General features: G+C 37.9%; 1 protein-coding gene and 1 non-coding gene across 3 annotated transcripts; both read left to right on the top strand.

Annotated features, from left to right (window-relative positions):
* The first annotated feature begins 1327 nt into the window (after positions 1-1327).
* On the top strand, positions 1328-25452 carry pthlha (parathyroid hormone-like hormone a). 2 transcript variants are annotated; one of them, XM_030151089.1, is made up of 4 exons: positions 1328-1439; positions 18060-18180; positions 22496-23023; positions 24748-25452. In XM_030151089.1, the coding sequence occupies exons 2-3, from the start codon at positions 18074-18076 to the stop codon at positions 22998-23000; spliced, it is 612 nt and encodes a 203-aa protein (XP_030006949.1). In that variant the 5' UTR covers positions 1328-1439; positions 18060-18073; the 3' UTR covers positions 23001-23023; positions 24748-25452. The 2 variants fall into 2 exon arrangements, with proteins under 2 accessions (XP_030006949.1, XP_030006948.1); XM_030151088.1 differs by lacking the exon at positions 1328-1439 and adding an exon at positions 17335-17782.
* Positions 21094-21166, top strand: trnat-ugu (transfer RNA threonine (anticodon UGU)). The gene has a single exon. It is a non-coding gene; the product is annotated as a tRNA-Thr (tRNA).
* Positions 25453-27102: the final 1650 nt, after the last annotated feature.

Here is a 27102-nt window from a genome sequence, read left to right as displayed (position 1 = left end):
CCTTGTCCGCTACCCACCTGCATTTACTTTAATTTTACCTGGGCCCGTATCTGCAAAAATTCTGTCTTTTTTTTTTTTATCTGTCCCCACATGTTTCTTCTTCTTCGTTTTTGTTAGATCACATTTGATCAAACAAGATTTCTGGTTTGGAGGTCTAAATTCTAGATCAATGGTGGGACTGAATTGTTATGTGTTTGCTGCGCTGAGATTATCAGAGCACATCACACACAGTACAATCAAAACTGTTCAGTGCCTGATTTTTTGTCTTTACGTGTGGGGTCTGTGACAAATAAAAAATCTCTTCAGATTTAGAAAATCCTTATGTGTGTACCTCACTTAAACCAGCCCATCAACTCTCTTTGTCTTCCTTTTAGAAACAGCAGGTTTTACATTAAATGCTGCTGGAATTCTCTGAGACCAAACACTGGCAGGCAGCATGAGTGTTTGACCCGGCATTCACAAACCTAAACCACGACCCTTTGCTAAACATAGAGAACCTCAGACCAGATGGCACGACTGGAAACTAAACACTTTACTTTCGTGTTGGAGATTAGGAGAGATGCTACGCAAGCAGGGGAAGGCGTGACGAACAAAACCACTACTACCATGTTTTGATGAGATTTTTTTTCCTCCTCCTCCTCCTCCTCCAGTCAGTCAAACACGGTCTGGCACCAGGGGGTCATTAGTTAATGGAGTAGAATTAAATTGAGACAAAAACAGAGACAACTCCAGCCTATAGTAGTGCTCTATGTCTCAACACTGTTTTCATAATCGGCCTTTAAATTATTACATTAATCTGCCTAAGTAAAGTTTATGTAGGTGTAGACATAACATTTTCAGGCTGAATTTAACATTTAGGTTTTATAGCCATGCCTCAGTGACGTGCAGAAAAGTAAAAAAACACCAGGAGGACAATCAATCTGTAACAAAGTAAGAGAAGAAACACCACAAAACCACAACTGGTGAAAACATGAAATTTAACGGCCAGAGGAAAGATCGCAAGGAGAAGCGCTCACATGTGTCATTAGTCTTGACATTATGTTTTGAACTAAAGTTGTGGTGTGTTTCCTGTGGACGAGGGAACTAAAGGAACAAGGAAAAGGGATGTGGGAGGCAGAGAAGAGCAGATAGAATGAGTAAGTTCATCCATCTAATTACATATGCAGCTCCATGGAGTCTTCTACTACCATGAGGCGGAGATGATGCTGATGACCACTGTGTGATGTCAGCAGGAGGGCTTAACCTTATTTATAAAGCGTTTTGGACCTTCACAACCAAGCAAAGTGAGTGCAGAGACACTCAGAAGCCTCCAAGAAAACAGACGACCTTCTTCTTTTCAGAGGATCACAACATAAGACAAGAGAAGAGAGGAAGCTTTGACATTTTTGGACAACTCCTCAGGAGATTCTGAAGATCCGGAAGCAACAAGCCTGCATAAAGTGAGTACATTTTGCAAAGTTTTCAGCAGCATGTTTACATGGATTCACATTTGTTCACCGTATGCACTTAGTTTTTGTAAATAAGTTTTGGCTTTTGGGGAAAACCATTGTAAGTAATTAGTTTCTTCACAATTTAAGTCCATCTTAAATTGAAGTATCCCAAGTAGAATAAAACCTGGTCTAAAGTAAATAGGCACTACACCATATATTATCCACAACAGAAAAGACTTCATCTGGATATAATGTAGACTTTGCTCACCTTTGGCTTCATTTCATGTTAGTTCCTAGGAATCTAAATGTGTCTTTGATTTTTTTTTTTTGATTTTTTTTTTTATGACTTTTAAGGCAGTGTCAATCATAAACAAGAGTCAAAGTGGCTGCTAATCTATGTTAGCAAGTTACATCCCTGTAGTTTGGTTTGTGTAAATATTCTTTCACTGACTAAAAAGAACTAAACTAACAATAGTGTTTTAGCATTTTATGTAATTCTTAAATGGTGTCCATGCCTTTTTTGTTTTCTTAAGGTTGTGGTCAAGTCATGTGCAAGCAAACATATTGATCCAAAACAATTTTAAAGCTGATGTTGTCTTTTTATATAAACCAATTAATGCTAAAATGTTCATCAGTATAGTTTGCTGTTGCTTCACAGTCTTGGCTGCTATCGTATGCTTATCACCACTGAGAAACTTCGTTTAAGTCAAATATTGGGGTGATCTGTTAGCTTGAGTGTGTATGTTTCCCTATGCAATTTACTAAAAATGCTTCTGTATTTTTCTTCTATTACTTAATGAATCTACTGGGAGTAATTTGATAATATTCAGTTGTCAGTTCAAATGCTCAGAAAAATGGTCTATGTTGTTTTTATCTTTGCAGCGATTTTTAGTAGGTCAGTTTTACTATGTACGTCGTTTTCCCTTTAAATGTGAAATTAAACCATTAGCCTAAACACATAAGGACCACAGCAAATGACAACTGTTCAGCAAGTCCAACCAGCTAAAAACCACTCTTTCTCCCTCTCCATATTCTAATGCAGTTAGCTGGCAGCACGACACTAACCATAATCAGACCTAATTGAGCGCAGGGATATGATTGCCTCGGTGGGATCCAAGTGTGACACACCAGCAGATTATGTACACCCATCTGGTGACATCTGCAAAAGTTACCCAGAAACACACAGACTGCAGGCGCCTTCCTCTTTTCTATGAATCTCAATGTGAATGCTGTCAGTTGTTCGTTGCTGGAACTTGACGCTGCGCTAACATGCAGCGTGCACAGAGGGTTAACCTGCCAAAAAACTAGAGACGAGCTTGACTTTGGCTGTCCCATTTTAGTTACTTATTCCGACATACAATATATTTATAACTCTGTGGCTTTGACTTTAAATGACACACAAATGAAAGCAGGCTGTTAGCTTTAACTGACATCTGATGTAGTTCAGGAAATGTGACTTTTATTTTGATATTTAAACAGTTATAAGTAAAATGTTTCATTATGTCCTTACTTCACTCAATCTTACTTAAATTAACTTTACTTTCTTTGCCCTCAAGTTTTCTCCAAAGCTCTAGTTGGATTACATATTTGTAGATATCAATATAATCCTCCTTTATATCACTTTCTATTTACATGCTATCATTTTTATAATAAAAAAACTTAAATCAGAATATCAAAATGCACACCTTCCTATTGCACCTCTCTCCTCTGTCCAAATCAAAACACTAAATATAAAAATAGATGTTATATCTTTGCTTCATGTCTATGGTTAGAGAAACTGCACAGAGTGGTCAATGGAATTTCAACAACAAGCAGTGATTATAACTATAAATCTCATTTACATCCCTGAAGCACCTGCACCGACCACCTGTAAACAAAAACAAATCTAGGTAAAGAAATCAGTTTTTTTCCAGACCACTTGAGTTACAATATAGTAAAAGGTTAGGATTTTTTTCCCGCAAGAATACTGTAAAAGTGTTGTACACTTAAGTTTTAACTGCATAGCTTTTACGCAAAATGTCAAACAATGTTCTTGAATCTACATTATGATGTGATTAAATCATGACTGTATAACCAAACACCTCCTCAGAAAAGCTCCAATTTAGTTACAGAATTCGTCAGCAAAGTGGGCGGAGTGCAGCTCGAACAAAAACACGGAGGCCGCCGTCTCCTCCACGACCTTTTGTTTTCACAACCAATTGAACCATTCAGTAACATTTTGAGTAAAAATTCCAATCACCCAGATGTAAAGTTATGATCATCTGATTTTCTGTGTCTCATATCACCATAAATGAAGCATCACTGGATTTTGGGCTTTCCTGTCTGTGAAGCAGCCCTGTGAGAGTCTCAAACCTCAGGTTGAGACACTGTGTTTTAGTGGACTCCACTTTGCACATTATGTCAGATGGTCATGGGGTCAGCCAGAGTAGCAACAAACCTCTGCAAATATGTCTGCACAGCTCTCACTGTAGTGTACAACTCTGAAGAATTACTATTTGTGGTTGCACAGTGGTGGTGCAGCATGTGTTCCTGTGGTGGGCGTATGTTGTACAATATGAATGAGAGTGAGGGCATGGGACGAAGAAAACTGGGAGTTTGTCTTTAGCAGTTTCTAGCCATCCCATCTATAAAAAAATGAGCATTCCTGAATTCCTCCACTAAAATATGTCGCCACCAAGCGAAGCTGGGGCCGCAGAGGAGGAGGGTCGAGGTAAGCCAGGGGTTAGGATGAGAGAAAGGAAGGCCACCCCTGAGAGGAGAATGAGCTAAACGTCTCATGGTCTCTTCATCATCCTTCAATCATCATCATCCATCATCTTGCCCCCTCCCCTCTGCTCACACTTTTCCATCATTTCACCGTCCGGCCTCCATTCTTCACCCTGAGAGCTCCTCTGTGATTTAGTGCGAGTCACACAGCTGCTGTTCGAGCGGCGATCACATCCATTAACTGGAAACTGAGGTCACTACTGTACTTTTTTTTCACATTTGCCGAGGAACAGGACCACTTAGTTTTATACATTAACAGCTTTTTAAACTCATCATATTCAGGCTGACGTTGATGGGTCATGGAAAAGGAACTTTGGTGGTAAAACAACTAAATGTGATTGGTACTGCTGCTTCTCGGGCTGATTAAATCCAGATTAGGGGATTTAACCCTTTAACACCCCCTCTCTTCTTTAGAATAATAGATCTGATTTAATCTAGGTGGACTATTTCAGATCAGTAGACATTTGTGATGGATTTGGACAAAGTTTTCACAGATAAATCCTAACTACTGCTCTGCTAGACTGTGAGAAGATTTAATGTTTCTTACCTCAAGCTCCATTTAAAGGATCATCTGGAGCTCCTACTCATCCCACACAGTCTTCTTTGGTAGATGTCAGATTTTCTGAGCACTTTACAGGCTAAGCATCCATGTGGGCCTCTTCATCATAAAAAAGGATGACTGTAATCTTTGTCAGTTTCTGTGTCCAAGGTCACGAGTGAATTTTAATCCTCAGACCCAAATACACACCAGTGACAAAAGAATCTACTTATATAAAATGTTTAATAACTTCTGATCAACTAATCCTATCAATACATGTAAATAATTTAGGCAAAATGCAGTTTGTCATCTTTTCAAAGTCATCAGATATGACCCCTTTGGACAATCAGAGGTGTGTAGTGAACATAGAAACACCGTCATCTTCTACAACATTGATTCCCCAGTGCAGTGAGTTTGACCAGTAATGTAGTTTAGACTAATGACAGTGTTTTATGCTCAATTAATAATAATTGATACTAGCTTTTCATTAAAAAATGCAAAATGTAGAGGATAATATTATAATAAATGGTGATACATCATTTAATGTATTAATACAGAAGTCACTACAAACATTTTAGGTCTTTAAGGGTTAAATATGTTTCAAGAATTATTTTGTTTACCTCTATTCTAACTTATTCTTGAATTATTATACTCAAGTTATATAAATACTGAATTTCTATAATGTTCTCTTTTATTAGTCATCCGAACGTAAAAGAAAAAGAGAATCTTTGACATATTGCAAATACGGTTAAAGGTTAGGAACTAGAATTAAGGATAATTTAAGCTGTCTGTATTTAATTTTGCACATTAAAAGATAATTGAGGCACTTAAGTGATAAATTAAGAAGTTCCCTCAGGATGTCACTAATTCCAAACATCAGCTCAAATCCAGCGAGTTCTAACGTGTACTTTGTTGAATTTAATCAAAACACAATCCGCCCAGGGGAAATAATGTTTAAATTTGTGGAAATTATGTTTTAGTTAGGTTCATTTTAGTGTCATTTGCTAAACAGTTCTGTACCTGAGTTTACATTTTAGGTTACATTCCATGACAGATTTAGGGATGATGTATGATTTTGATTGGATTTTATTTTTTATACCAGACACAAATGATGCAATGAGACATTTCAGTTATTTTTTTCAGACTCTGAAAAGGGAAAATATTTAGTTTAGTTTACTTCATTTCAGACACAAACATAATACGAAACATAGGGGGAAAAAATAATAATAATAAAACAAAAATATCTGTAATGAGACCAAGGAAATGTGACATTTAGCTTGACCAGCATTCCAAAACCCCAAAATACTCACTTTTATTCTCAAGATCATCCTTACTTTTTAGAGTGCTTAATTTCACAGTGATATGGGTTGATAGTAGCTTCTATCAAAATACATAAAAATCATTTCAGCTGTGGTGTAAGAAATGTGTACTTGGGCTTGTGGCAGCTTGTTTCACTTTTTTTTCTACACTGAATGAGTAGTGAGTTACTCATGAAGAGGATAAGATGTTATTGGAAGCTGTGACCTGACGGGGTTAACATGTCTTGGTATCAGTGTGGGGGCCTCAGGATGGAGCGGGTGGCACAGTCAGGACCACTGATGGTGGGGGTGGGGGGTGCTAACAGTACGTGCCTTTGTAAGGAGAATTGTTTTCAAAAGGAGAGGCAGTAGAGGTGGGGGGTGCGGTTGCAAAGATTAAAAGCGGACATTTGTTTTGTGTATGTTGTGCTCTGCCAAAACGGAGCAATTTTCTATGAATCTAAAACAGCTTTCCTGGCTCGGACCCCACATGCCGCCCACTGCCAGGAAAAGATTTTTTTTCTTGTACCTGTTTACGTGCAGGTAAAGTAGCTTTCACAGGTCAAAGGCACATGAGAGCTTTCTTTCCAGGCAGAAGTGTTGCAGAAGGCGGGCATCTGAGGAGGTGTGAGGAACAGCGACAGGTAGTCTTTCCCCTCTGCTGATCCTCTGACACTCCCCCTTTTGTTCTCCTGTGTAAAAGAAAAAAAAAACTCTCTGGACTTTCTGTTCCTGAACTGACTCCAACCAGAGGAGCTCATAAAATGGAAGGAACTTGACTAATTTGCAGACAACTGGGGGAAAACTACTCCCATGATTCTCCCTGGCACTAATCATTCACCATCTAAACGTTGACTTTTTTATATACCAACTGATGACTTGGGAAGGAACAATGGATTTTGTTTATTATCGGGCGCAACACAACACTAATGAATAAAAAAAAAAAAACAGAGCAGTAGAAAGGTCTGTTGCATCACCACATGTTGGCAGTCAGTCTTTATGACTATGAACACTACAAATAATGTGTTCATTGTGTGCTTTTTATGTTCATACTGTGACCTTTACAGTGAAGCTGCTATTTCTGGGTAAATATCAAGGACACATCCACAGACCACAGTCGCCAAGACAGAATGTTTGAGATAATTGACTAAATTGAAAACATAGTCTGACTCAACTCAGCCAGTCGACATAGTGTTGAGTCAGAGTACATAGGGAAGCCCTGATAAATATCTATATCCGCACCCTATGTATAGGGTCTCCCAACCAGATGAAAAGCCATCATTGCCCTTCAGAGTTTTTTTGCAGCAGCTCGGAGAGAACTGCCTGTCTGAAAACCCTGGAGGCCATCCATAACCTTAGCTAAACATTTGGGAGTGCTCAGTGGCCTAATCCTCAGTCTTTAATGCTGCTCTTTACACTCAGAGGGGTTTGCTGCTACGACGATTTAAGTTGTACCAAAACATACCCAGGACCAGCTTTTAATATGGCAGTATTTGACTTTTTCCCAGAGACGGTAACTAAATGCACATAACCCCACTTCAGTTCATTACTTTACTACACTTTAAATCTTCTAATATTTTAATTTAAAAAGTTTTTAAATCATCCATCAGATCAGAGATCATAAATGTAGTTCCCTATCGTTGGTTTGCATGAGTTTATTTAAAACATGTTAGCTGTCGAAACTACTCAATCAACCATTTATAGAAACCAAGATACCACTTATGTCTGTTACAGTCTAATCAAGTCAAAATATACCTATTTATATCATCAAATACTAAAGTTTTCAGAAAATGAACACAAATTAACATGATTCACTTTGTCTACAGAAAGAAATCATAAGGAAAGCTTCTAATTCTTCGTTTGACATTGAAACTAGTTCTGTATTTTAAAGTGTAATTTTTAATTAATATTAGTGGCTATGTGATGCCAAATTTAAAAGACCTTGGCTCTAATCGCAAATGCTTCATGGAGTTTGACACCTCTTTATGTTAGCTGTGGTACTAGTTTAGTAAGTTTTACCCATCACCCTTCACACTAACCAGCTCATTCAAACACAGTAAAAAAAAAAAATTGCCTGACTGTCCACAAATGGTGGCTACACCCACTTCTTATTACAATCTATTTTTTCACACATGTACCATAGACTTAACTTTGGCGGGGAGGCATCAGGACCTCTGCTGCCACCAGCCAACAGGGCTGATCTCCATTTCTTGTCCTAATTCTTCAGAGTTGTTGTGTTGTACATTTTTACATCAACTTTGTGAACTAAATGTGAAGGCTGTAATATGACAATAGTGACAAATATAATAAAATGTTCTGTTTTACAAATTTAATCTGGGGATATGGACTGGAAATGGCAGAAAACAATGCATAAATTCCACTGCCAATCTGTCTTTTTTAATACCAAAACCAAAAATGTAAAATGTACAAATTAAGAATGTAATCAGGTAAAAATCTTGAATTGGTGGTTTTAAGTATGTGAGTTTCCTGAGTTAACCTCCACACATGGGAGCCTTCCCCCTCCTCTAAAGAGCAAACAACAGTAAGTCAGACAAACACTGCGGGCAGCAGCGCCATTCCCCTCTACTGCTCTGACTGACACGTGTTGAAATATCAGCAATGTGTTCCAGCTGTCGCCTCTTACAATTAAGAACAGATCTGTGAGAGAGAGAAAACCAGCCCAACACACACAGCAGGGTCTTATCTCTCTGTGTGGAAATCATTTGTGGGAAAAAATGTTTACACAAGTTTGTGGCATCAACATTTCACATGTTTTGAGCTCAGATTTATGTGTAATTGCACCAGTTTTTATTATATCTGGATATCATGTGAATAGTGGACTGAAACATGTTTGGAAACAACACTTACATGATAAATGTTATGTTATAGCCATTTGACTCCTTCCCGAGACATTTGGAATCTGAGTACGTTTAACGATTTCTTGGGTTGTGAACTGATCCATCAAACAGTCTGAAGTCCTGTTAAGACTCTCTGGAGGTTACAGTCATCATTACAGTTCAACTGTTGGATGGCAAACACAATACCATGATTTAATTACAAAACATTTGTCAGATCATCAAACGTCACCCAAAACCTCTTCCTGCCACACCTTTCCAACATCAAATTTCGCAGGACTGCTCTCAACAATAGTTACTCTCCAAGACAAATCCTCCTGTCTACTTTCTGTGGTGATTGGTTACGTTTTTGGAGTTATGGAAGCAGGAGGGTCTGAACTTCTCACAAGTTCACTGGTTTTATTATTCTCTCTTTTTGTGCACTGTTATCACTATATGCACAGTCCATCATGTCACACTAAGTGCAGAGATGTTTTTCTATTTAGAGTTTTACTACTTGGAAAGGAAAAGTCAGGAGGTTACAGTTCATCCTATGTGATGTATGAATCTCCATATAAATTCAGTATAGGTGTAGCCATAAAACTTGGATCCACCCACATTTTCACATCCTCCCCAAGGGATGTAGCATTTATCCTGAACGATCTGGTACAGGATGTTCTTTCATTCAGTACGTGATCTATCAAAAATCATTTCTATGCCTGTACGTGCATTGTTTCACTGATAATAACACAGTATGTCTGAGTTTAGATGTTTTAACTACACAAGTAAATTTTTTACTTATTGGACCAAAAGTGTAAAAAGCTTGGAAATGTTAATCATTAAATAAGCTCATATGGTTTGTTAAAAGAAGAATATGAAAAATACAAACTCACTAAATAAACAGTCGTCTTCTTTGTCCCTTCGTCTTTGCTCCTTCCAGCTCAAACCATTTCTTATTCAGCCCTCAGTGTCGTATTTCTGATGGGAGCTTCTTCCTTGCTCCTTTCTCACCTCCACATAGTTGAACTCTGTGCAAAGTGGGTGTGAATGTCAAGTTGTCAGTTTTGGAAAGTTACACAAAATTTTGGACGTGGCCCCCTGTAATTCAATTATGGTAGAGTTGCAGTGCATAAACCTCTCATTACAAAGATGAATGCACTTTAGAGAGTTCAGTTATGCAAAAGCCATCTGCAGTGTTCTGCTGAGACGAATGATGACTCCTTCACCCATTCCAGGCACCAGATGAAAATGTTACCATAGATTCATATAATGTCTACATTTATAAGCCAAAAATAGGTTTCATATCTCCATTTCATAACATTGTTGTGCTGACTCACCAAATGTTTGTATCCCAAAAGCAGGTATTTCAGGTTTAATTGAGGGGTGCACAGTTAGGTGAAAAAACAAATCCATATAGTGATTGTTGTGGGCAATATTGTCATTTGAGATAGCCATGAACAAATAGGATTATGAGTCTACTTGTAATAATAATAATAATAATAATAATAATAATAATAATAATAATAATAATAACGATATATCGGTTTTATACAGCGCTTTTCTAGGTACTCAAAGATGCTTTACAATAAACAGCCAAGGGACAAACACACAACAAACGGGTAAAAACAGATACAGAGCTAATACAAAAGGGCAATCAAAGAACAAATACTCAACAAAAATGCAGAGACAGATATAGAAAAGAAAACGCATGAGTGAAGGGTGGATGAGGTGGAACAGGCGGTCAGTTGTCGTATGTTGATCTGTGTCATTATCAGGGCCAGTGTCGCTGAGTCCAAAATATCACTGCAATTGTGATTCATTGTGCAGATCTAGTAGATTTACAAAATCCACGACCACCACCGGGGTTAGGAGGAGATCATGGTTTAGTTAAAATATTACTAAATACAGTCAATTCTCATTACATCTTAGCTGACTTCTTCTGTATTAAATCATGCTGTCATATTTTTTCCTAATCCAAGTACTGTCAGTATGTAAACCATATCATAGAAAAAACATTAAAAATTGGCATATCAATCACTAACCATTCTTAAATAGTTACATATGAGTGTAATTTCTGGAAAATACCGTTGAAAAGCACAAAGAGCAATAAAACAACATAGTGTTGATATACACATATCTCCAAATGTAGATATAAAACAAAATTTTGGTTAAAACTTGTGTGTGTGTGACATTATATGTGTGTGCGGTTTGCAGAAATGTACAACAACAACATTTTATTCTGGCGACTCAATTCCTTCACCGTATTTTTGACAAGTGGGAAAGTCCATGTGTGGTTTACACTGAGAGGATGCTTGATACTCAAAGTGAGGAGATCCGGTTTGGGAATTTCAATTGCATGAGTGGAAGACCAGGACAGAGGATTTATGAAAGCAACCATTATATTTCTGTAAATTATTGAACTGAGTGATTGAAACGTCCCACTGTGATGATGATCTTGGTCGGGACTATATCCAACTAGTATGTTGGACAGATTAGGGGGGAAATTATTCTTCCTATGTAAATCAACTGGAAGACTTTAATTCAGCCTTACTTTGTGCTTTTTATGCATGGACTAGCAGCAGCATTAGGTTAATAAATGCAGCACAGTATGAGAAGTTACATAAGAGTACACTGAGCCACAGCAGTGACAGTGTTGGTGGTCTGAGGCTTTAAAGTGTGAAGCTGTTTGATCCATAAACACGAGAAATGTTTCCACCCACAGCCTTATTCAGCATGATTAGATTAGACCCGATTAGATTCCTGTAATCTAATATTCAGATCTCTGTGGGAAAACAGAGAAGAAACGCATTTGAGAGCAGAAGCTGATAACGGTTAATTACAACAATAAATTAAACTGGGCTTTAAGGGTCAGTTAGTTACAGATTTAAAGGTCAGAAGAAGATGACGTAGAAATGTGCATCATGAACGCCTCATGTCTTTCACTGTGCACATTAGAGGAATTCATTTTAACTGTTGCTTTGAAAAAAAAAATCCTTTCCTCTGGCTTCAATGCTAATATTTGCAGCGTTGCATATCTCACTTTTCTTCAAACAGACTTGGTCGTACAAATAAATAAATAAAATAAAAGCTTCCCATTGTTGGACATAAACATTGAAGGTGAGATGTAAACTACATTATCACTCTCTGTTGTATTTGTCTGGTGGAACACCACATTATATTTAACATCCATGGGTCTGGGATGAATTCTGTCTTTATCTATTCATGCATCTTTGTAGTAATGCACTCCTGGAAGACATTTGTTTCAACAGGCTTATCTGGAAAAAATGATTGATAGCTTTTATTTTGTCAGATTTTCTAACTGACAAGGAAACAAGGTTGTGTTTTTTGTCTCAGAGGGAAAAGCCAGAAACATAAAACATATTCACATACGGGTCCGATCAAGCGAGAGTGAACATGAAAAAGTAAATTTGTACACATCATTTATCAAGTGGGCTCGTTTTTTTAGCTAAAGATCTCTATTTTATGGATCTGTTATCCTTTTAAAATACCGTTTGTAGAAAAAAAGTTACAACCAATTGTACTTTTTACACCATAGCCATAGCTCGAATTTGATGCTAAAAATTATATCAAAAAAATTTGAAAATGTATTCGATCTGTTGATTATATAGATGATTGTTAAGTTTGAAGAGTTAGATTTTCATTATTTTGTGAATTTTATTGATATTTGTGACTTACTTAAAAGGCCCTGTCCAAAAATACCAATTTGTAATTTTCAAGTTACTTATAATTCAAATATTGGAGTGAAACTTTCATGAAGGAATGATGTTTTGATCCATTTTGGGTGATGCATCCTATGGTAAAGAGTCATCCACATGTTACTATGGCAACCTGTCCATGTTACCACATTCTCATGTCAATAAAACAGAGACTTTTCAATATCTTACCCCAAAATTTCTTTTCAGCATAGTTGAACATAATATCTAAAAGGTTTTGTCCTACATGATAAAAATTTCTGTCGAGAACTTCATGTTTTGAATGTTTGCGTAAAGCTTAAAAAATTGATGTCTGTTTCAAGTCTGCGTGTTACCGAGCAGTAATTTGACATTTTTCACCTAAAAATTTTATCTCCCCAAACATTGTTATACATAATGTTAAAGGGCTTCTAAATACCTACTCAAATATGTATAATACATGCATATAAGTTACTCTGCTTATGTGATAGAGACTGTTGAACATGAAACATGAAATATGTCCACATGTTACCACTTGATCGGACCCATACATGTAAAACTTCTCCTCATCCTGCATTACAAAGAACAATTGACTTGACACTGGAAAAAAGATGTGATTCGATCTAGTCCAAATATTATGTTGTGTTTTTATCAGTTTTAGTATATCTTATATTTATTTTTATTTTTATTTTTAGTAGTTGTATCATGTCTTGTATTTTTTACCCATATCTTTGTACAGCACTTTGGGCACTTGGCATTGTTTTAAATGTGCTGTATAAATAAACTTTACCATCACCTTGACCTTAATCTAAACCAAAAATTCCACCATCATAGTTTAACACTTTGATGCAGTGTTTCATACAGTAACAAACCACCTGAGCTGCTGATTGGAGAGTTGATAGTAGGAGATAGTATTTTTACAGAATTCTGAAGCTGGCTTAAAGTTCTACCCACTGAACCAGACCACCTGTCTGCATCACACTTCTATAGCCCATAAATGGTGGTATATTTTTCTTTAAATATGGCGTTTGATTGTTTCTTACATTGATTCATTGACCATTGCAGTCTCCTTATTGATCCTCACATGCAGTCATTCCATCTCTACCTTTTATTGTTGCATTAACTTTTCAACCCAGTTTAAACGTTGCTATAATCCAGTGATTCTAGTGGTTGAAACACTGTGGCAGGTGTTGCATATGGATCCCAGCAAAATTTCAGGTTAGAAGCTTGTTCACATATCGGAGATGTGAGGTGATTTATACCCTATTTTTGGGTTTTATCAGGTGGGAAGATGGCCGACCTAAGCTGTAGTTGATGCTTGATAGAGCGTTACAGCGTCATGTGACTGAAATCTCTGAATAGTGACTGTTGTGATCGCCAGCTGAGGTTCATAGGAAATGTAGTATTTAGAGCCATTCACTTCTCAGCAGGGTTATAGCTGCTATGTTTTAACTGTAACTTGCACCAAATCCTCTCTTTGACTCACTTGCGGGATATATCTGAACATCTTGTAACATTAGTTTCTCCATAGCTTGGAAACTGTTCCCCAAACAGTCGTTTCTCTGTGCCGGCTTTTTGCTATTTTGTTCTTTAAGAGATGCATGTCGGTGCAGATCTTGACGCTGCTGACAGATCAGGGCTCAGGCTGCCAGACCTCATCACCTCTGCTGAGATTTCAGAGTTGTGGCTGGAGGCCGATCGAATACCTGAGACAGACCACATGATTCTTCAGGTCAGCAGTGGGCGTGCAAAGGCCAACGATGGCCCAGGGTCAGTGAGGTGGCAGGTACTCAAATCAGCTGTCACTGTGCATCAGACAGGAAGTACCTACAAGTCTTAAAACAATGGTTCATTGTGGAGACACCTGTGAATGATGCAGACTGACAGTGCGTTTGGATTTCATAAACCTAGACTGGGTTCAAAACCAAGTATTTTATGACCTGCAGGATTTTGTGAAGCAATAATTTATATAATCATGGTTGTGTATTCATTTCAAAGTCACTTTGTTAAGTTTTGATTCAGCTTTTAGACATTAAACCAAGCTAAAAATCAGTTTGTACCTTTGGGCGTCGCTGCAGGGTATTGTCATCAGTTCGTCGTCCGTCTGTCTGTCCGTCTGTCCATCCGTATGTGCAAAAACTTCAGTGTGCACCAGCAGTTCTCAACCAGCGAGGGCAGCAGACAATCAATGATAAAGATAGCCTGGTGTGGACTGAAGGACGAGGGTTTTCAAGCGAGGGCACGTTATGTTCCAAGTTATAACTGAAACAATAAAGTGAATCTTTACACATGATTTACATCTTGCATTCAGACACTCAAACCTTATAAGACAGGGGTCTCAAACATGCGGCCCAGGGGCCAAATGTGGCCCGCCAAAGGTTCCAATCCGGGGTGAATTTGCAAAGTGCAAAAATTCCACACTCAAGGCTGTTGAAGTCATTTTAGTTCAGGTTCCACATACAGATCAATTTGATCTAAAGTAAAATAATAGCATAATAACCTACAGAGTATAATGACTCCATATTTTCTTCTTGGTTTGAAAAAATATTACACTATGCCTATAAATAATGACAACTTCAAATTTTTGTCTTTGTTTTACTGCAGAAAATATTTCTATTTACAAACTATCCTGTAACAGTAAAATGTGAATAACCTGAACAAATATGAACAACCTGAAATGTCTAAAGAAAATTAAGCACAATTTTAACTATTTTCTGCCTGTTACTCAGTGTTTAGTGTCTTTGTAGATCCGATCCATATTGCACATGTAGAAATGAGATGTTGAGGCATAATGTTGTTAAAATTACAATTATTTTTCTTAAGAAATTCCAGTTTTTTGAGGTTATTCACATCTTTTTTGTTTGGGTAGTTTATAAAAGTAAGTATTTTCATAATTTAATGGGGGTTTTTTGCACTAAAATAAAGACAAAAATTTGGAGTTGTCATTATTTATAGGTTATTATGTTATAATTTTACTGGTCTGGCCCACTTGAGATTAAATCGGGCTGAATGTAGCCACTGAAAGAAAATGAGTTTGAGACCCCTGTTATAAGATATTGTAATTTTATTGTGTCATAGAAAAAGAAGAATAAGAATTTTTGATAGTGGATATGCAGACATACGACACACACTGAAACTGAGCCTCTGCTTTTAACCCCTCACTAGCTGAACATGCAGGAACACACCACACACTGCAAACTGGGAACATCGGAGAACAAATGGCACATTACCATTCGTTTATCTGCTTAACTGGGGAGTAGATCCGGTCACAAGCCTGTTTTTACACCTTCTCTGCCCCCAAAATATAGCATCACATTCACTTGGAATACTACTCTTCAACCTCAGTGTTCTGTTTACTTCTGTTTACCAACTGCTGACAAAAAAAATGTGATGAGGTCCCACCCATGTAATAAATGGTTATTGTTTACAGATTATTTATGGAACTGATTTATTAACATAGAAGCCAAGAACAAAAAGTTGGTCAAACACAAAACAGTCTCAGAGTCTGTGTAATGCCAATGGAAGAACTGTACTTAAAAAAGTACTTTTAAGTGTTTAATCAGGTTCACATGTTGTTTTTTGTTGTTGTCTTTTGCTTTGATTATTACGTTGGCTTGCTTTTTGCTTTATTTTTAGTCTGTCTTTGTCTTTCATTGAATTATTCCTAATAATGTGTACTTAATCTGTGATGGGAAAGTTCCTGATCTAGAATGTCATTTGAACCAGTTTTAGTAGCTGAGGCTCGTGTAGAGATGCTTTAACCATTTTGCATTAATGAAGGACAATAGCTTCTTTAAAAATGTGCTTTGTAAAGACTAGATTTATCCAAAACAGAAAAATTTTAGCTTTGTAACGTATTTTATGCACTAGTTTCAAAGTTTGCTAAAGGGAAACAATTGTTATGGTTGGAGTTTAGATCATTTTCTCTTTTTTTCATTCTTTACGGGTGCATAATTATTTATTTACTCACATGTTCAAGTCATTTTTTGACCAAAAATGTACACACCATGGTGTTAAAGACTTTGCATGAAAATCAATGAGACCATTGTGTTTGACACTTTTAAGGGATCAGTCACTATTCTCGTATATATGTATACTTAATAGACAGCAGAATTAATGCATCAATTAACAATAATCAAAATATTTTTATCTTTGAAGTCAAAATTCACAAATATTAAAATGTACATGAAAATCAGAGTAAGATGGTATATCAAAGATTTGTTATTTGTAAGGACCACATTTTTGATAAACATTAAACCATTGTCTCTAAACTGTAAGAATAGCAAATGTGAAGAACCATGTGAAGAGATACATGAATGCTATCACTACTTATTTTTTCATGCAGTTGCTACTGAAAACAATTCATGAGACCAACATCATGAAGAAATGAAAGTCCTACACATTTACTGGGTTGAAATCATTAATATTAATCCCCTCTGACTACTGTACAACTTTTTTACTCTTTTGACTACCTCCTCTCTAGACATTTTTGAGACACAAATATAAGTCACCCAATTTATTTATGTTCATCCCCCAAATGTAAATTCAGACACAGTCTTTTTTTTTCTCTGAATAAATGTAGCATCAGTGGGTAGGTGGTGTTTTGGCACTAATCCCTGCTCATACTTTGTGGCTGAGGTTTTAGACCTAGTCTGAGTGCTGCTCGGGCGCCACCTACCTGCCATATTCTCCTGCCTTCACTACTTGACTCCTCACACACACTCAAACACACACATTAAGGGGCAGAGACATGATGGAAGCCCTCCTCTTTGTTATTAAGTCCTCCCCTTCCCTTAGCCTCTGACCTGCTCAGGCACTCAGGCAGCATGCAGCAAACATTCCCATCAGATTGACCTGCAGCAGCAGCAGCAGCAGCACCAGCAGCAGCAGCAGTAGCCCATGCCCAGTCCGTCCCGCCGCTGTCTGCCCTGCCATCACCAAACACACACCTTCCACTGTAGGACACCTGGACGACTGCTGGAGCTGCAGCTGGACAATTCTTCTCTAACTTTGAGGAGTCTTTAAACTGAGGAACTGCTTTAAGAAGCCAAACGTGTGGATGTTTTTTGGGCTCAAGGGGATTTTTTTTTTCTTTCCCCGAGGTGTCACCTGGATTTTCTCTGAGACATTTTGCATCAAAACTCAGACTGGAAAGTTTGAGAAAGGACATAAGTGATTAATTTGTGTTTATCTATTTGTGTGCGGGACACACTGCTGTGGGAAAGTAAGTTTCCCCTCAACTCTTCTTCTTTTTCTCCTCCTCTTTTGTTGTTAAATTTTGGCTTTGTTGTGGTTTTATTTGGAATTTGCTCTTAAACATGTTGGACTGGTTTCTGCAGTCGTCTCGTCTGCATTTACTGAAGTGAAGCAGAGGTTTTTGTTAATCATTTCAACAACTACAGCTCAGAGAAAAACTCTTCAGCTGGCTGAACTTAAAGCCTGACATGCATTTAAAGCAAACTTTACCAGGTATAAATAAATGCATTTTTGTGTCTTTACAGAATTTATCTCCAAGATGTTCTGCTCCAGTAGAGTCCTGCAACAGTGGTGCTTCGCTCTCTTCTTACTCTGCTCTCCAGTTCCACATTATGGGCGGCCAATTGATGCCCTGAGTAACAGAATGTAAGTCTGAGTTTTATTTTTTCACACTTTTCAACCTTTTCCACTCTCATTTCATCTGTAATCCACTGTCAGGTCTATGCTCCCAAACCTGAACGCAGAAGCTAAAAAGGGAAAAAGTAGACTAAACTTTCAAATGATATTTTTCCGACATCTTTTCATGTATTTCCATGCTCCCCCCTGCGTGGTGTGCGAGCAGAGGCTGGAAAATGTGTTCATTTGTGAAACGTGCCGGTAGCTGTTTAGTTAGCCCTCGCCCACCTGTGTGTTTACTTAAAGCAGAGAGCGTTTCAGTGTGATAAACTCCCAGCAGCCCCGTCTGAAACCTGCTGACCCCCCTCACTGAGGAGGGCTGATGTTTGCTGTTGTTTCTCTTTTACCTGACATTTTGAGGTTTGGGGCTTTCTGAACCTTCCTCTGCCTGCTTCTAGTATCCCTCTCTGGACAAAGACTTTGAGTCTCTGTAAAGGAGGGAAATGAATAATGCTGATGTTCAGCTCGGCCGTGGACCAAACCAAACCTGCTGCTCCTGCCGAAGTGTTTTATGCCAAGCAGAATAAATGTTCTTTCAAGTTGTGAAGCCAGAATGCTAAGCACAGTTTGGTAGGCTTTTCCTGTTGGATAGATAATATTGCTGAGAGATTTTTGGATGAAATCAGATTTAAATGAAGCAGTGGGAGGATGCTGTAGGGCTCGGATCTCCCATCAGCCCTCTGTCCCTCCTGACTGGTCAAGCAAGATCACATCTGAAATGCATTTTGCTGGCAGCAGTTTTAGTTTAAAACCAGTGGATGAATGAAAAGAGAGGAGTCATTTACAGTGTCGTCCAGGTTTACGTGAATGTGTGTGGGATGTTATGCTTATGTCAGGGGAAACGCCGCTCTGGCCGTTGTGTGATATGCACTTAATAGGATTTCAGGACAGGGTTAATGCCACCTGAGTGGAAAGGAAAATACAGGCGTGATGAAAACGGTGAGGTAAAAATCACACGACGATGGAAGCTGCTGACCTTTGACCCTCCTTCATCTGCGGCTGTGGCCTTCTGGATGGTTTTTATAAAGGAAGTGGATCAGTTGGATTTATTCAGGAACTCTTCTGGAGTTTCAGATTTAACTTTAGTCTGAATTTCACACATAATGTTAGGGAAGCTGAACTTTTATGAGCCTGTAAAGAGACTTTTGACACTGGAGCACCTTTTTTTTTTTAAACACACAAAACCATTTAATTTTAACTTTGAGAAAAAGCAACACTTACTGCTGCAATTAAGGATCACTTTTTATTTTATCACTTAATGTGTTGTGTATTTTCCATGAATCCTGTTGTTTATAAAATCTCAAGAAATATGAGACGGTGACATGAGGAGATCTATTCTATTGCTTATTTTCTTATTCAACTGACAATACAAAACCAAACATATCCAGTTTAGCATCACATATGGAAAAGAAAAGAAAAAGCCTGAGGAGGTGAAACGTTTAACTGTCTGACCTGGAAAAGTCACTTATTGCTATTATCCTGTCCCGTTAATCAGAACATGATCTCTTCATCAGAGTTGATGTGTTAAAAAACACATGTTACATACAGGTATCATCCTGACAGGACGAGTCGATATCTGAGGCAAACTATTGACTGAGTCAACAGGCTTCCACCCGGCAGCACTGCCGCTTTTAGGAAACACACTTCTTCTTTCATTCGTCTCCTGCAGAGAGAGACAATTAACATCAGGTAGACTGAGGCCAGGGAGCGCTGGACGGCTGCCACCTCAGGATGTATCAGGGCCATTTTCCTCCTACTTTCCTCTCTCTGGAAAGTGTTTGATGTGAGCTTTATTACAGGTAAAAACAGAGCCAGATCACTTTTCAAAGCGGCTGCGTGTGTGTTTTTTTCTCTCTTTAGGCTGCGATTTACAGGAAATATCTGTATGCATATAAACAAAAGTGGCTCTCAGGGGCTCCCTCTGTGTTTGGGAGGTGAGTTTTGTTCAGGATATTATTATTATTCATCAGGAAAATACACTTTGACGTTGGGGGAGCTGAATAAGAAATTGAAATGACATACTCCTGCTGATCAACAGGCTTCAGTTTTTCCAACAAAGTGGTGGCCTCTGTCGTAGAATCTCCCAATCATATTGAATCCCATGGAGCTACACACCCTCCTGATAAAAGCAGGGCATCATGGGAAAGTCTGACTCATCTCCAGTCAGCTGCCGCTCATACCCATTGAAGGCAGTGTGTTTGTGTGCTCAGACACCTGAAGTGTTTGGCCGGCGTTGCAGAGTCGGCTGTTCCCAGGCTTCAAGCCGTGCCCTCTGCCTCTCTGTTTTTCTAAGAGTTAAGGCTCTGAGTAACGCGACACTGCGGCAAAGCAAAGCCCCGATCCTTCTGCTGCTCCCACTGTATGTGAAAGATAACAGGTCAGCCACTGCCTCGTCCCATCTGGTGAGAATCAGACCTATTCTGTCCACTCACCTCCTCTCCTACTTTCAGGCCTTGAAACTCAGTCTGGACAGTATAATAATTTATTAAACAGTTTTGTCTGTACATCTTCATGTTATTCACAAATTGCAAAAAAACTGAGTGAAGTTTGGTGACAGTCCTGCTGTGGTTTTAGTTGTTTTCTCTAGTTTTTGGTGAAAATGAGCCTGGCATTTTACAAACACTGAACATAGTTATCACCATTTTTGAATTATGAATATTTTTCAACTCTCTTAACACTTTACTTTAGTTTCTAGCAAATTGGAGAACAAATGGGTTCAAATCGAACTGGAAATGCAGAGAAATTAGTGATTATTGTAGTCGAGTGTCTGTGTGCAGATGGCGCCCCCTTGTGGAGATTCATGATGCATAGACGGTGTAGTATGAAGCGTTTGTTGATTGGTGGCCTAGCTCTTGTGGGTGGGGCTTAATTGCCTTATATCAGGGCTCCATAGCTCAGGGGTTACAGCACTGGTCTTGTAAACCAGGGATCGTGAGTTTAAATCTCACTGGGGCCTATTAAGGTTTCACTTTTCATTTTTGAAGACACATCAAAACAAACACACCCTCAATCATTCTGAAGTTGTAATGTGAATGTGACAAATTATGCCACCTTCACCCAACAGGAACAACAACCACCTGAGTTGTTCACTTTTGCACTTATTTTGATAAAATACTTTACCAAAAACTTCTCTTACACTGTTCAGTTTTATTTTGCACAAAGTCTTTGATGTTTTTTTTTTTTTTTTTTCGCTCATGAACCACAAATAATTGGCTTGCAGCATTCATGGTGCCAGTTTTTACCCCTCAGGATCTGGCTGCCATTAATCTGTCAGCTAATATTCAAACGAATAAAACGCAAAGGACCAAAGTTTCACTGTTCCCTCGATTTTATGAAGATGTTTTTTTAATGAACAATCAAAAGGAAAACTGCTTTTCCTGTGAAAAGTGAAAGAGAAGAAACCTCAACTTGGACATGACTTCAGCTGCTGCGGTTTGATGAATCATGTTGTTGGTGATTTCACTGCATGAATTTAACAGAGATTTTTGGGGGAATATTGACCAGAGTTCAACCTTTTTAACAAAGGGAGGAAAGAGAGCATAAGAGGAACAGAAGTCATCTCTGATGGTTCCTCTGTGGCCTGAGACCAAAAAACTTGAAAAATAAATAGAAAATCTTGCCTTTTGATCCTCCTCAGCTGTTTGAAGTCTCTGTGCTGCTTCTTTATTTCACACTGCCCTCCTCTGGTTAAACAAATCAATTATTTTTTATGAACAGCAACAAATCATCTTAAATCTTTAAATGATCTAAATAATCAGATTAAGTCTTTACTTGTATGTACTGTATTTCATAGACAAATCATTACATAACATCAATATAGCATTAAAATAACCTGTATATTTGACTTTAACCAATTATATGTTACTTTTTATTTCCTGTGCGACCTGAAAATATGTAAATATCCTCCTGAGACCCAGGAAAGATAAGGTTTTGACCTTTTTACATCACACAGTTGTCCTGATTGGAAACAGCATAATGCAGACATATTTTAGGGAATGTCCTTTGCAGTGGACAGCATTTGTTTTTAGTAAAGCTGTGACACTTGTCCCCAAAAGAGGATAAAAATGCATTGCTGGGTCTCAAGAGGATATAATGATTCCATGTGGCTGCAATCTACAATACTTCACTTAAATCCTACATCCTTTACTTTTGCACGTGATTATGGTCATACATAAACTTGTTCTTACTACTACAGATGTTTCCTAATTTTACTTCTTGCAGTTCAGAGTGGTGTAAACTAATCCAGAGGAATAATGGATGTTTTTTTCTGTGTGTGTTTTTGCAGTAAGCGCTCTGTGACTCACGCCCAGCTGATGCACGACAAAGGCCGGACGCTGCAGGACTTTAAACGCCGCATGTGGCTCCAGGAGCTGCTGGACGAGGTGCACACGGCCGAGATCCGAGAGCTCCCTGTGCCTGTGAGGACCACCAGCGGGGGCGGCGGCAGCAGCGGCGCCGGCGTCGGGCTGCCGGGGGTCGGCCTGGGCATCCACCTGAGCACCACTGGCAGCACCCTGCACTCCAAGCCCCCCGGGGGGACCAAGAACATCCTGACCTACCCGCTGGAGGAGGAGGAGGGCACCAACCTGCCGCAGGAGACCAACAAGTCCCAGACATACAAGGCCCCCGGAAAGAAGAAGAAGAAAGGGAGGTCCGGCAAGAGGAGGGAGGGGGAGAAGAGGAAGAGACGGGCGCGCTCCCTGGGCTGGGGGCACGAGGACGAGCACGGGAGCGGCTTCCACCTGGAGTGGAGGTCCCTGCTCGGCCTACAGAGGGCGCTAAAACGCTAAAACGCTGTCAGACTCTGACAAAGGTGAGAGGGACTGAATCAACCACTTTATTAACACATTAAACTGTCACCTGTGTTCAGGACTGGAGTTCATGCACCACCTTTATGAATGAATGAATGAATGAATGAATGAATGAATGAAATCTTTATTTCGAACATGTAGACAGTGAAATCAAAACAAAAATCAACCAACAAAATATAAGTAATGGTATATAAATGATTGATAAGCAAACGAACAACTAAATAAATAAATAAATAAATAATAGTAAATAATAATAATAATAAAACAAATGAAATGAAATTATACATGCTCGAAAAGGAGTAGGAAGAAGTAAAAATGTATGTGCTCCTACCCCCAATTTCTATTCCTACTGATCATTATATAGCAATTATTATTTTATATGAATATAATAATAATAATAATAACAACAGCAACAACAATAATAAAAGCAATATCACACATCCTTTTACCTATATACACTAATATGATAATACCCATTTACAACTTTTCCTACCAGACATGAATACCAGATATTAATAAAAACTAAACAGAAGAAAAACAAAACAAACAAAAACACATACATACATAATATAAATACATATAATATTCCATATTGTCCTATATAGTAATAATATATTCATATGTCCATATTTAAACTAGATATTACTTTACTTACCACAAAAGATCTATCGAATATCATCTTCCCAAAATAACTCATTGTTTCAGATTTCACTAATAACTTAACCAGGCCCATGTCACACTCTTGACACTCTGCAATAATCTTAGATTTTAGGGGTTGGATCGCATAATGTGTAGGGGATTTTACCAGCATGATGAGGAGATGATTTAGGCAAAAAAGGGAAATTCAATTCAATTCAATTCAATTCAACTTTATTTGTATAGCCCAATATCACAACAAGGTTATCTCAAAGGGCTTTACAGAGTCAGTTATGACTCTGGAAATGAGGCTTGTATTCAGTATATGGATCACCTTTACTTATCACATAGGGCATGTTATTACACAGACTTATTGAATATTCAGTCCTGATTGATCTATTAGCATATTTTATAAGCATATTTTTTGTGAATTTTCAATTATTGAATCAGTAAATGTTGATCAAACTACCCCTTTAGATGGTTTTTACCTCTTGTGCTTACGGAATTACATTTTTCATGTTATTATAGTGAATGTTTACTCTCAGGACTGATCGTTTATTAATGCCATCTTCCTGGATATTCCCATAAAATGTTAAAACATGACGAGTTGTGTGAACTGATGTGAATATGAGGGGACTGTATTAATCCTCCACCTCAGAGATAGAAAACAGCAACAGAATACACAGCAAAGTTTGTTTGCTCTAAATGACTTAATGGAAAGATGTCTGATTCTCATTTTCTGTTTTCTTTTACTCTTTTCTGCAACTTTTCAAAACTCACTTGTAATTTACCTGACACTTTATATAAACACAGTCATATTATTTCTTTATAGCAGACTCTTGAGGTGGTACCAAACATAGAATCTAATGAAACAAGTTTCAGCAGAAGCAATTAAATCATTTTTTGTCTTGTCAAAGTATTAATTCCGTTAGTAGATCAGTATAATAAGCTTTATCATATTACCCACTTAAAGTCCAGGTTTCCATAACAAAGGCATTAATAGACTGATTGCTCTTAATGTGTGCATTTTCTTACTGTTAAAATAAAAACAGTGAACTCACTTGCTTTTGTCTCTCTGTTTGTCTTTCAGAAACCCATGGACAGTTGGAGCAGACTCCTAAATATTCATGTTACAGTCTTCTGTAATCGTGATTGTTTGGAAAGAAATTGGAAAATATTTATTGTCTGTAAATATTCTAAATATAGCAGAATAGATAGCAGAATATGATATGAAAAAAAAAAACTTATGGATGCCCTGTGGGGCAACAGATTTTAATCTTTGTGAATCCTTGCTTTTTTCTTTTTTTATTCCAATTATGTCAGATTTTTTTCTTTTTTTGCAGTAATTTATTTTGTCTGAATGGTGTATTTATTTTGTAAATGTATCGAGGTGCTGCTGACCTTCTATATTTTTGTACCATAATGCACTTTAGATATATAAATATAAATATATATACCATTAATTTTGTTGATTGATTTGTTTGATTGAAATGAAGAAAAAGACGATGGTCGTCATTCTGTGTTATTTTTCAGTTCGATTCTTGACTCTTTACTTTGTCCAGTTTTTGTTTCTTTGCTGCTGTTTTTCCTGAAGATTTTCAGTCCACAATGCGTCCTCACTCCGACTCCACCTGCTACCTTCAGTGTTTCCTCCACGACCAGCTCTGCGTCGCGATGCCAAAGTCCATATTTGTACATAAACCGAACACGTAAATGGCTTAATATTGTTGTTTTTGGCACTTGCACTGAGATAAAGACCCTGTACTGAACGGATTAAATATTTGACAGTATCTGAGTCTGCTCAATCTTTGATGTCATTTATTCTTGTGCCTGTGACAGTTATTAAGCATCACAAGTTTCTCACTGTTTTTTTAATCAATGAAAAGAAGGAAAACAACAAACCCAAAACCTGACTGATACTATCTTCCACATATCATCAGATTATCAAGTTGTAATAGGTAATGTCTTAACAAACAGCTACCACAGGTACATCCATCACCTTTAGCCTTTACATCATTGTTCATGTTAGGTTATGTTTTGGAGGAAGTGATAAATGTAACTGTATGATATGGTTCAATGGTTTAGTTTGGTTGTTAAAATACTTTGATAGTAGTGGTTAGTTGTTGACAAATAAAAAGTAAAACAGTAGCAGCTACGTCTGATATATACCCAACAATATATATATATACAGCAATAAAAATTCTTAAGTATAAAATTAACAGTTGTAATTTAAGAGATGTGTAGGTGTTTTTATTGTAACGAATGTAACTGCACAGAAACTCTCTATGGTGAATTATAGATCATAAAGTACAGGTTTATGTTCTAAACACAAGTAGACATGCACTGATAAATTAATATACACATGAACAAGATTCAGACATAAAGAACATGTTAGAGTCGGTTTGATTCACATTAGTAGCTCAAGCCTATTCCAGTAGATTATCATAGTCATGAAACACCAGAGAAGTACATCATGAAAAATACATGGAGGCTGGACTGTGATTGTGAAGAATTGGGTAAAAATCTGGAGTCCTGTCCCAGGCCTGGGTAATCCACTGTAAAGTCCCCTCTTATCCTGTCCTCTAACACAAGGGTTCCCAAACTTTTAAATTTGCGACCCCCAAAATAACGGTGCCGGAGACTGGTGACCCCCACTATCCCCGAAGTGACTGAAACATAAAACAAACACAAAAACAAAAATAAAAAAACGTGCATACAGGAGTCACAGAATAATACCACTGTTTTCATGTGAAATATATCTCTTGGTGCGGCAGCAGTGTGTCATCCCAGGGGGGTGCATGGGTTGGCAGGTTTCTGTCCTACTTATTCAATAAGTAGGATAAGTAGGCCTACTCAGTGTAGAAAAAAATACCTTCACACGCTTATCTTCCGATTACCCCAGAAAGGTGCAGTGTCACATATGATTTTTACCCCAGTATTATTTTTGTACTTCCGGTTTTTTCACACATGCACACTATGTGGGTAAATTTGGTACAGCCACCTCAGGGACCACATCAAGAAGTTTCTGAAAATCATCTCGCGACCCCCACTTTGGGAACCCCTGCTCTAACATGTCAGTGACAAAACTCCTGCTCTTCTCACAAAAGCTTACATTGTGGAACATACAACAGGAACATGCTGTGGAAAAGTCATTCAGTTTTGAATCGTACATATACATCGTTTCCATATCATCACACTGTGAAAATGTGTTTTGTTCTCCATCATGGATCAGAAGTCAGAGGCATTCACAGTCAACATAGGGATTCTTTTTTCCACAAATGTCAGGCAGAGGTAAAGTAGGACTTGACAAATGTTTTCCATAGTAATCCTGGGCCCATGTGTTTTTTATCACATATTGATAAAACAAGTGGAGGTCAGGGGGGCATTCACCTTTGACTTACAACATTTTTTCACAGAAATTGCTCTGATTCCTTAACTCTTTTAG

This window comes from Sphaeramia orbicularis, chromosome 12 (assembly GCF_902148855.1).
Source record: "Sphaeramia orbicularis chromosome 12, fSphaOr1.1, whole genome shotgun sequence".
NCBI classification, from domain to species: Eukaryota; Metazoa; Chordata; class Actinopteri; order Kurtiformes; family Apogonidae; genus Sphaeramia; species Sphaeramia orbicularis.
The sequence above is the reverse complement of the archived record's forward strand: the minus strand, read 5'-3'. Positions and strand labels throughout refer to the sequence as shown.

Bases quoted from the DNA above. Each gene is read 5' to 3' on its own strand.
- pthlha (XM_030151089.1), top strand. From the start codon at position 18,074: ATGTTCTGCTCCAGTAGAGTCCTGCAACAGTGGTGCTTCGCTCTCTTC. The intron at 18,181-22,495 runs GTAAGTCTGAGT...GTGTTTTTGCAG, and splicing joins GATGCCCTGAGTAACAGAAT to TAAGCGCTCTGTGACTCACG.